The sequence below is a fragment of the Oncorhynchus mykiss genome, chromosome 12 (genome assembly GCF_057628025.1).
Source record: "Oncorhynchus mykiss isolate SJ-2025 chromosome 12, ASM5762802v1, whole genome shotgun sequence".
Taxonomy (NCBI): domain Eukaryota; kingdom Metazoa; phylum Chordata; class Actinopteri; order Salmoniformes; family Salmonidae; genus Oncorhynchus; species Oncorhynchus mykiss.
Genome location: NC_143033.1, coordinates 84,605,928 through 84,617,030, shown reverse-complemented (window position 1 = coordinate 84,617,030; position 11,103 = coordinate 84,605,928). Strand labels below are relative to the sequence as shown.

General features: G+C 40.9%; 1 protein-coding gene and 3 non-coding genes across 5 annotated transcripts; all 4 read left to right on the top strand.

Annotated features, from left to right (window-relative positions):
* The first annotated feature begins 5,709 nt into the window (after positions 1 to 5,709).
* Positions 5,710 to 9,584, top strand: LOC110538594 (large ribosomal subunit protein uL3). 2 transcript variants are annotated; one of them, XM_021625503.3, is made up of 8 exons: positions 5,710 to 5,837; positions 6,502 to 6,694; positions 6,981 to 7,149; positions 7,563 to 7,698; positions 7,971 to 8,157; positions 8,349 to 8,707; positions 8,979 to 9,098; positions 9,450 to 9,584. In XM_021625503.3, exons 1-8 carry the CDS (start codon positions 5,835 to 5,837, stop codon positions 9,492 to 9,494), a joined length of 1,212 nt encoding a protein of 403 aa, XP_021481178.2. In that variant the 5' UTR covers positions 5,710 to 5,834; the 3' UTR covers positions 9,495 to 9,584. The 2 variants fall into 2 exon arrangements, with proteins under 2 accessions (XP_021481178.2, XP_090049875.1); XM_090193749.1 differs by lacking the exon at positions 5,710 to 5,837 and having other exon boundaries at positions 6,566 to 6,694.
* On the top strand, positions 7,762 to 7,855 carry LOC118937934 (small nucleolar RNA U83B). The gene has a single exon (XR_005035342.2). It is a non-coding gene; the product is annotated as a small nucleolar RNA U83B (small nucleolar RNA).
* On the top strand, positions 8,180 to 8,264 carry LOC118937936 (small nucleolar RNA U83B). Its single transcript, XR_005035343.2, has one exon. It is a non-coding gene; the product is annotated as a small nucleolar RNA U83B (small nucleolar RNA).
* LOC118937926 (small nucleolar RNA SNORA54) lies at positions 9,234 to 9,364 on the top strand. The gene has a single exon (XR_005035335.1). It is a non-coding gene; the product is annotated as a small nucleolar RNA SNORA54 (small nucleolar RNA).
* Positions 9,585 to 11,103: the final 1,519 nt, after the last annotated feature.

The following is an 11,103-nucleotide window of genomic DNA, read 5'->3' as shown; positions in this document are numbered from 1 at the left end:
CATAACTACTCTTGGCCTATGGATAATATCATGCTTTCGAATGCTGTTGAAGATGACAATTTCCCCTCTTTACCGGTTACTCTGTGCAAACCTCCACCCTCCAAAAAACCCAACATGAACTCTGACATCGTGGCTACCCTCTCCTTACTCATCAACTCCAGGTGTGATGACATTGAGAAAATGGTAGGCGCGAACACCATGGTTATCGAAAGCTTGAAAAAGACTGGAGTTTGCATGTGGTGATATCAAGGATGTGAAAACGAGTGGCAAAAGTTGAAAAAAGTGTGGAAAGGAATAACAATGTCTACCATAGACGTCTCACTGATCTGGAACAATACACAAGAAAATGGAACCTGAGACTACGGCTTGCCAGAGGTAGAGAATGAAGATGTGAGAGGAGAGGCTATCCGTATCTGCCAAGAAGTTTTGCCTGCAGAGAAGAACAAAGTTGGTGATACCATCGACGTTGTGCATCGCCTCGGCAAGAAACAACAGAAAAACGATTCAAGACCAAGGGGTATCATCATCTTCACTGCCAGATTCGACAGGGATGCTGTCTGGAAAGCTACTAGGAAGAACACCTTCCATCATATCCATGATATGCGTTTCGCCGAGCATCTCAGCCCGGAGGACATAGAAAGAAGGAACAAGTTGTGGCCAACGATCAAGATAGCACGAAATGAGGGGAAGGCTGCTTACTTCGTCGGAGGACGAGGTTTCATCAACGGTTCAGAAATCCATATTCCTCCCTAAAACCTCACCAGAAGGAACAGGTTGATGGTTTCAGCCATGGTATTCTCATTTTCCTTATGTTGTTTACCTAACAAGCATCAGGTGACTATTTTTCAGGAATACTCAGGTATTTTAATTCATTAGTTTGTTCTTGTATGACCGGAAGACATATTTTGTTTACAAACTTACGAAGAAGATTGAAAGCTGTATTATTATTTTTTATGTATACCGTAACTAAGATACTGTTTTAAAGGGCATACAGGTCTGCTCTGACTTTACACGGCTATTGCTCTATTTGGTATTTCATACTTATTTCCAAAAAAGGTCTTAGGAACGGGTTATATGTGAAACATTTTTTTATTCAATTATTTTATGATCAGTTTTCATATGCACTTAAAATAGTATGTACCCTTTTATTTAAATTATTATTTGTTTTATTTCTCAGAATAGTTCCTGATTACACTAAAGAGGGTTTTTAGTCTCTCTTACAACAAGAACCCTTGGTTTGGTCTTGAACATAATTTTCATTTGAGTTGAATTTCAAAGCCAGATAACGTCTAGCTCAAAGGTTATGGAATAAGCTATTTCCACTTTAAATTGACTTAAATGGTGCAGATCTCGGTTCCTTATCGTTTACGTTCACTGCTCCTACGTCTTTGACTCATCCTACTACAGTTTATACTTTTATATAATCTTTGTTGGTTTGTCTATAGTTTATCTTAATGCTAGGGGGTTATGAAACAATGTGAAGTGCAAGGCCTTATTTTTATTTGCTAAACAATTTCAAACTGATTTTTGCTTTTTTTCAAGAGTCACTCAATTTCGGCTGATACCAACTTCTGGAGGTCAGTGGGGCAACGATATTTGGCTTTCCCATGGATCTGAACACTCTGCTGGTGTCACTACAATGAAAAATACCTTTGGTAATATTCTACACTCAGAATGTGAACCCTTTGGTCACTTTATTTGTCTTGTGATCAGTTACAATGACATTACACTCATTACTGTAAACTTCTACGGGTACAACACCAAACATGAGAATTATGAGTTACAATGACATTACGCTCATTACTGTAAACTTCTACGGGTACAACACCAAACATGAGAATGATCAGTTACAATGACATTACGCTCATTACTGTAAACTTCTACTGGTACAACACCAAACATGAGAATGATCAGTTACAATGACATTACACTCATTACTGTAAACTTCTACGGGTACAACACCAAACATGAGAATGATCAGTTACAATGACATTACACTCATTACTGTAAACTTCTACGGGTACAAAACCAAACATGAGAATGATCAGTTACAATGACATTACGCTCATTACTGTAAACTTCTACGGGTACAACACCAAACATGAGAATGATCAGTTACAATGACATTACGCTCATTACTGTAAACTTCTACGGGTACAACACCAAACATGAGAATGATCAGTTACAATGACATTACGCTCATTACTGTAAACTTCTACGGGTACAACACCAAACATGAGAATGATGAGTTGCTTGAATCTATAGAGAAAAATATACTTCATTGGTTATCTAAATTTCCCAATTCGTTATTATTGATAGGAGGGGACTTTAACATTACTATAGATAATTCAACTGATAGATGGCCCCCAGGTAGGCCAACCAATCAGAATTTGGGTTTAATACTTTTTATGGAAAAGTTTGATCTTACTGATGATGTATGGAGAGAGAGGTTTCCGGCAGACAGATCATTCACTTGGAGTAACAAAACAGGTTCCAGACAATCCAGAATAGATTTTTGGCTTATATCCAAATGTATTGATAGTGAGTGTGTTACTACAAATATTTGTACTACTCCCCTCACAGACCATAGGGCTATTTACATTGATATCAAAATATTTACCCCTGATACTAATCTTGGTAGAGCATCCTACTGGAAGCTAAATAGCTCATTATTAAATAACGATATAGTTAAATTTGAGGTTAAAGATCTGCTCTCACACTTTTGAGGAAGGGCGTGTGAAGAAAAATCTTATTGCAAGAACTGGGAGCTCTTTAAATTTGAGGTGTCCAAATACCTTATAAAATATGGTAGTAATCTTGCTAAGACCAGAAGAGCTGAGGAGGAAAAGGTGATCATTAAGATAACTTCCCTTTCTCAGAGGTCCCCAGCCGACCTCTCGGGGGAGGAGAAGATGAAACCAATTGAGTATGGTAGATCTAGGAAAAAATGGATTGAGGGAGAACAGAATTCATCCTATTTCTTTAGACTTGAGAAATTTCACAAAATAACACTATCCATAAGTTAAACATTGATGGTGTTATTACAGATGACCAAAAATTAATCGCTAAATACTGTAGCAATTTTTACAGAAAATTGTATAGCTCTACGTACTGTCAGGAAACCACAGATATGTTTTTTAATGTTCACTCTATCAGTGATATAGAATCTAAACAGTGTGATGAACCCATCAAAGTTGAAGAGATTATAGTCTATCAAACATCTAAAGAACAATAAATCACCAGGTGTTGATGGAATTACATCAGAATTTTACAAATTATTTTCTGAACAAGTAGCTCCCTTCCTATTTGAAGTGTTTTTAGAGAGTATGAAAAACAATGTTCTCCCTCCTACAATGAGTCAGGGGTTAATAACACTGATACCTAAGCCTAAAAAAGAAGTGCTGCTCATCGATAACTGGTGTCCAATTTGTCTTCTTAATAATGACTATAAGATATTAGCCTTACTACTTGCAAAAATAATTAAAGAAGTCCTGGATGCAATCATTGATGAAACACAGTCTGGCTTCATGAGGAACAGACATATTTCTAGCAATGTCAGACTAGTATTAGACGTACTTGACTACTCAGACCTAATAACTGAGGATAGCTTCATATTATTTTTAGATTTTTATAAAGCATTTGACACAGTAGAGCATCAGTTTCTCTTCCACTCCCTTGAGAGACTTGGCTTTGGGGATTTTTTCTGTAAGGCTATTAAGACTCTATGCAAATGGTAACAGCTCTATTAAATTGAAATATGGCACCTCGCCTAGATTTGAGTTAAAGAGAGGAATTAGGCAAGGTTGTCCTATCTCTCCGTACCTGTTTTTATTAATCACCCAACTTCTTGCAAATTCTTTAAATAATAGTCCTGTACAAGGTATTTCCATAGCTGGTAAAGAAATTATTATAAGCCAGCTGGCTGATGATACTACACTTTTTCTGAAAGACGCTAACCAAATTCCCATATCGATCAATGTGATATACAATCCTTTTCCAAAGCGTCTGGTCTATATCTTAACATTAATACATGTGAACTCATAGCTGTCAAAGATTGTGTGACCTTCATATTATGGTATTCCAGTAAAAGAAGAACTTACATATTTAGGCATAACCATTACAAAGGATCAGAAGTCTAGAGGCTTACTAAATTTTAACCCTCTTATTAAAAAAACCCAGAAGAAGCCAAATCAATGGCTACAGAGGGACTTATCTTTAAAAGGTAGAGTCCTAATAACCAAGGCCGAAGGTATCTCTAGACTAACATATGGTGCTCTATCTTTATATCTTGACAGTAAAATAAGCAAGGAGATAGACCAGATGCTTTTCAACTTTCTTTGGAGAAACCGTACCCATTACATTAGGAAAACTGTTGTAATGAACACTTATGAGAATGGTGGACTGAATTTTCTGGACTTTACTACTTTAAATAATACTTTTAAGATCAATGGGATAAAACAATTCCTAAGAAGACCCACTTCTATCTGGAATTTTTTTCCTCATCATGTCGTCTCTACTTTTGGTGGCCTTAATTTCATGTTGTTTTGCAATTATATTATAGACAAAGTTCCAGTGGAACTTTCTGCTTTTCATCGGCAGGTTTTCTTGTCATGGTCCTTAATTTATAAACACAATTTTTCTCCACACAGATATTATATATGGAATAATCGGGATATATTGTATAAAAATACTTTGTTTTTAGAATATTGATTCCGAAATAATATCCTATTGGTGAGCCAACTGGTAAATGCAGAGGGTCTTTTACTCAGTAATAAAGAATTCTTATCACTTTACAAGGTCCTGTGAACACCTAAAGATTTTGCAATTGTTTTAGATGCCATTCCCTCAGGTGTTGCTATGTTATTCAGGAACATGTCAAGACCTGACCCTCAGAGCCTACCTTCTATTGACCATGTTGACTCATCAGTAGGAAAGATTTGTTTCTCTTTTGGTCCATTCAACAACAGAGCGATGCGAACCTTGTTTCAGCAGGATGATGTATACCTTATGTCATGCCTTATTGGAATGCATTTATTGATAATATCTTTTGGAAAAAAGTTTGGATGTTGCCACACACATACCTACTTGTTAACAAAATGAAGAAAGTTTCCTTTAAAATTATTCATAAATATTATCCTGCCAACCACTATATGAAGAAGTTTAAGGAAAACATCAACTCAAATTGCTCCTTTTGTAATGACCACCCAGAAACAGTTTTGCATCTTTTTTGGCATTGTATGCATGTAAGAAAACTGTGGCAAGACATCAGTAGGTTTATAATTGAACACATTTATGAAGATTTTACACTATTGTGGAGAGATGTACTGTTTGGATTCTTTACAATAGAAATAAGCTAAAACATTTTTATGTAATTCATTTCATGATTCTTTTGGCCAAATTGTATATACACAAATGTAAATTTACAAACAGAAATCCACATTTTCGTACCCTACAAAAATAAATTGAACTGTATTTTAAGACGGTTAAATGCTCTTCTAACAAAAAAGCTGTTAGAATTGTAAGTATATGCATGTCCCTTAAGGTCCTTGTGTAATTGTAATGTGATATTGTACCCCCTAGCTCGATTGTCCATTGTTTGTAATATATGTATGCTTGTGTTCCCTCATGTGCTTTATGTATTGATTTGTTGTTAATAAAAATAAAATAAATAAATAAATAATAAAAAACACGTTTTTGAAGCAAGCGTTTGTACAGCAGGGAGGCGGAACCATGATGCTGGTTGATGACGTTAATCACGTGACGGGTCACGTCCTTGTATAAGTACCAAATATCCCCCTTTCATAGGCCTCTTTTTCAATCGGCTCTGAGACAAAATGGTGAGTTCGTTTTTCTTATTTGAGACTTGCGGTTTCAATCCGTTTTGAATCTTCGCAATCCTTATATGTTCGCCCTTTAATCAATAGCTAAGATGTGTCTATCTGTAATTAATACAGTTGTATGATGTTAGACCTTACCATAATAACATGGTCTTAAATTATTACAGAATGAATGTATGCAGTAATCGTTGGCATACTGGTAGTTTAAAATGGTTGATACACTGAGGCCTAGCATGCTTCGTTACTCAAATACATTTGACGTTAGTTCACAATCAACGTTAGTTCACAATCTAACTTGTTTATAACTGACAACGTGCTAGTTGTTTCTACCGTTAACTGGTTTTTACCTTATGAGTCCTGACACCCATTAGCCCGCCCAACAGTAGCTATTCGAGGTCCTCCGAACCTCTTAACGTTCCACATGTTTTTTTCCCAAGACGCTGTTTACATCGTCAGTTGGGATTTATTTAGTGAGGTTGCTACTCCGGTTATTGATTAAACTACTTATAGGTACAAATCATTGAATATGGGTGACGATTCCCTCGACGGGCGGGCAGAATGGTTGGCCTCGTGCTGGGCCTGTTCAATGTCGAGTTCTAACAAGTGCGTTCACATAGTTTTGTATGCATCATGGACAATGTGCTGAATTGCGTTGTCTTCACAGTCCCACCGTAAATTTTCGGCTCCTCGCCACGGATCCTTGGGCTTCCTGCCCCGTAAAAGGAGCAGACGTCACCGTGGTAAGGTGAAGAGTTTCCCCAAGGATGACCCCAGCAAGCCAGTCCACTTGACTGCCTTCCTTGGCTACAAGGCTGGCATGACTCACATCGTGCGTGAAGTCGACAGACCTGGCTCAAGTGAGTATTTGGCTTCATGCTGTTTTGTTTATTTGACTGGGTGAATATTGCTGTGGGTTTTATGAATGCATAACGAGCCATATTAGTTTCGGTCTTGTATTACAGTAGTTTGTCGTGTTTTTTTTCTGCCTATGATGATCCCCTCGACGGGCGGACATATTGGGTCTAACCCTTGATGAATGTCGAGCACTGAGCGCATTCGATGAGCATTGACATTATGCAATTTAAGTCTACTGTGGAACTCTTGTATTACAACCCTTTATACCTGACTACTATTTTCCTATAGAGGTGAACAAGAAGGAAGTGGTTGAGGCTGTGACCATTGTGGAGACGCCTCCCATGGTTGTGGTGGGTGTTGTGGGCTATGTCGAGACCCCCCGTGGCCTGCGTTCCTTCAAGACCATCTTCGCTGAGCACATCAGTGATGAGTGCAAGCGTCGTTTCTACAGGAACTGGTGAGTCATTATACACATGAAAAATAATAGATATTTACACAAACATTTTGACTATTGGTTGAATAGTGTATACGTTTAAATGTGAGCTTTGAAGCATTTTGTTCGACGTATAAAACATGGCGTGTTTTAGTGAGCTAGTCTTAACATCCGGTGCCCCCCCTGGTGGCAGCTCCGCTCGGGTGCCTCATGGCCTGATGAGCTCCGGGCTCCTCTGGCCGGTGGAAAGTGCTTCTTAGACACCGCGCCATGAGCCGAAAACCCTTCTGAAGCTGTAACTGCCCCCTTCGCCCCTGTGAAGGCTGGGCGAGCAGCTGAGTACAGTGTTCTTCCGCTGGCCCCCTGGGTTATGAAGGACCTGTGCCAACCCGTGTGCCTCTTCTCCCCTACCCTCCGGTCACGCTGCATGCTCTCAGGTACAAGTCCAAGAAGAAGGCCTTCACAAAGTACTGCAAGAAGTGGCAGGATGACGAGGGCAAGAAGCAGCTGGAGAAGGACTTCGCCTCCATGAAGAAGTACTGCCAGGTCGTCCGCATCATCGCCCACACACAGGTGAGTCTGAGCAGGATAGAATACGCTCCCTGCAATGCCACAGTTTTAATCAATCAGATCTCCCTTTGTCTGTGATGAGACCACGGAACACTGCGTCAGGCATGACGTCTGACACGCATGAGGATACATTCCATGCTGCCTTCCTTCTGAGACGATGTCCCCTGTATCACATTTTAACCCAATTTTGGATTAAATGCATAGTGTTTGTACTAGCTATACTGGTCCTTGTCCCAGGACTAGCAGGCTCACCTGCCTCTCTCCTCCCCCGCCAGATGAGGCTTCTGCCCCTGAGGCAGAAGAAGTCCCACCTGATGGAGGTGCAGCTCAATGGAGGCTCCATATCTGACAAGGTGGACTGGGCCCGTGAGAAGCTGGAGCAGTCTATCCCCATCACCAATGTCTTCACCCAGGATGAGATGATCGATGTCATCGGTGTCACAAAGGGTCACGGATACAAAGGTATGTGTCTTAAGAAGGGCTTTGTGTGTGAGACCATGGAACACTGCGTCAGTCATGGTGTCTGACACGCATGAGGATGCATTCCATGCTGCCTTCCTGAGACCATAACCCACCAATGAACATGTAATTAACCAAACTTAAGTTATTCATGCCAAGTCCTCAGGTACTAAACATTGAAATTTCCCCTTTAGGTGTCACCAGCCGTTGGCACACAAAGAAGCTCCCCCGTAAGACCCATCGTGGTCTGCGTAAGGTGGCCTGTATCGGTGCCTGGCATCCCTCCCGTGTGGCCTTCTCCGTGGCTCGCGCTGGTCAGAAGGGCTACCACCACCGCACAGAGATCAACAAGAAGATATACAAGATTGGCCAGGGCTACCACACCAAGGACGGCAAGCTGGTGAAGAACAACGCCGCCACTGAGTACGATCTGTCCGACAAGAGCATCACCCCTTTGGGTGGCTTCGTCCACTACGGAGAGGTGACCAATGACTTTGTCATGCTGAAGGGCTGCACAATTGGAGTCAAGAAGAGGGTGCTAACCCTGCGTAAGGTGAGGAAAGACAATTCCATCTTATGCATGCTTATTCCAATGCATTGTCAGTTGGCATTAATTTGGATAAACTGAACAGGTACATATTAAATATGGGTAGTTCCCTCCCTGGGCCGACTGAACGAGTGCTGTCCCTGTTGCATGTAGAGTTCTGATGTGTACTGACGCTAGGGCATTTGTTTCATACCAGATGGACATTGCGCTCAATATTGTTGTCCTGTTACAGGAATGCATCACTAATCTTTAAAAAATATATATATTCTGTTTTCAGTCTCTGTTGGTGCAGTCCAGCCGTCGTGCCACGGAGAAGATCGACCTCAAGTTCATCGACACCACCTCCAAGTTTGGCCACGGCCGCTTCCAGACAGTGGAGGAAAAGAAGGCGTTCATGGTGCGTTCAGTTTCCATGACATTTACTTGTCTCTTCCCTTGTCTTCACTCTGTTTCACAAGTCCCCTGGATCAATGTAGTGGACCCACCCTAGTTACATACAACTGGCATTGCAGCTCAGTCCCCTATGCCCATAGTGCACTTATCGTAACCTGGTTCACTCTTGGTATGAATTTGGGTTCCATTCAGGTGCTAGATCAAACTTCAGTGAGGCAGGGGAGCGGCATCATTTTTTTGCTGTTCCCTGTTCACTCTCTGGGAACATCACCCCTGGAGCCACAGATGGCTTAGAGGTTGCTTATTAAACACTGTAAATGCATTGTCACTGACCACTTGTCCTTTTTGTCTACAGGGACCACTCAAGAAGGACCGCATTGCCAAGGAAGAGACTGCCTAAATGTCGTGTCCTCTCCTTTAGCTCTGTCTGGTGGTATGAGTCCTCATGCTGCACGGCGGAGTTGTTTAATAATAAAACAAGTGAACTCCATTCTCGTTTCTTATGATGTGTGTGTAATCTCAAACTTTCATCTGAGACTTAACTGGGCCCAGCAAATTGAGTTATTGTATCGGTCAATGGGTGAAGTTCAACAAAGAATGGAATGCTTATTTGCTACATGTGGCTTGATCAAATTAAGTTGCGTGTCCTGATAAGTAGGACCGTAGACAGCCCAGCAGCTTTCAGGGAAGTTCAACTAGCTTATTTTTGTTGTGACAGTCGTGTAGGTACTGTTTGTACCACCTAAACTGCTGTGATATTGTCTGACCGGTCTACAAGGACTCAAACTGAATAGATGCACAGAAAATATCTACCTCTTAGACTTTCTTTCGATGAGTGCCTCTAACTCACGTTTCTGTGAATTTGCAGACCATTTTGGCTGTGCATACTATACTGCCTGTTGGCGATTAGCCCTCATGGGCAAGAATGGTTTCACATCTTGCCACCAATTTGAAGACCTTTTCAGTGTTTGCATCCTAGAGTTAGTATCTTGTCACTGAAGGGGTAATCTGTGCTTTAATGCACAAGCTATTCATGGGCTCTATGCGGTTGCACCTGTTGGCAGTGAACTTGTCAAGGTCAACATGGCTCATGAAATGAGGTTACTTCAAAAGCGCTGTGTGCCTGTAGTTCAGTCTAGTGGTTGCCTGTCTTGGGGGAGCTGAAGGATGTTGATGCATTTGGGCAGTACTGGTGGCCTTGTACCGCTGCCTGTCAGCATATTGGGAAGCTGCAGATGACAGCTCAGTGAATAATGAATGGCTGTGGTTAATTAGTACAGTTCAAGGCTATTAGATGGTTTGCGAGTCTCATGACTACCTGCGTAGTTACATGGCAAGATGTACGTTTTGTGTAAATGCTCTGCTAAAATATTTTTGTGCTTCGTGTGTAATGGGAATTTGGTCAGGGCAACTGATCCTAGCACTTATTCCATCAATGCTGAGAAAGTGACTGGACTATTGTGATATGGCCCACTGCTGCAGGCTGTCTGGATTTTCAAGGTAAAGAACACTGCACTCCAGAGTGCACTGATCAGGATGATGGCATGTCTAGATTAATTCCTTGTCAGTTTTTAGACCATTATTGATTTACATAAGTATACAGCCACGTCTTTTTCCATTCAACCAACCCTGGCTATACAGTGTACAGAACATTAAGGACACCTTTCTAATGGGTTGGATACCCTTTTGCCTTCATGGCCCATTTAACTAGGCAAGTCCTTTAAGAGCAAATTCTTATTTACAATGACGGCATACCAAAAGACCTGAGGGGATGGGCTGAGATTAAAAATATAAAAGAAATATAGGACACATCACGAGACACCCCAACACTACATCAAGAGAGACCCAAACCAACATGGCGGCAACACATGGTACAAATATTATTGGGCACAGTCAACCACACAAAGGGCAAGAAGGTAGAGATAACAATACATCACACAAAACCACTACGGTCAGTAAGAGTCCATGATTGAGAGATGGAGATAAAACAGTCCAGTTTGAGTGTTTGT

Excerpts from the sequence above, each read along its gene's own strand:
- LOC110538594 (XM_021625503.3), top strand. Across the intron at positions 8,158-8,348 it reads AAAGGGTCACGGATACAAAG|GTGTCACCAGCCGTTGGCAC; the intron begins GTATGTGTCTTA and ends TTTCCCCTTTAG. Across the intron at positions 9,099-9,449 it reads AGGAAAAGAAGGCGTTCATG|GGACCACTCAAGAAGGACCG; the intron begins GTGCGTTCAGTT and ends TTTTGTCTACAG.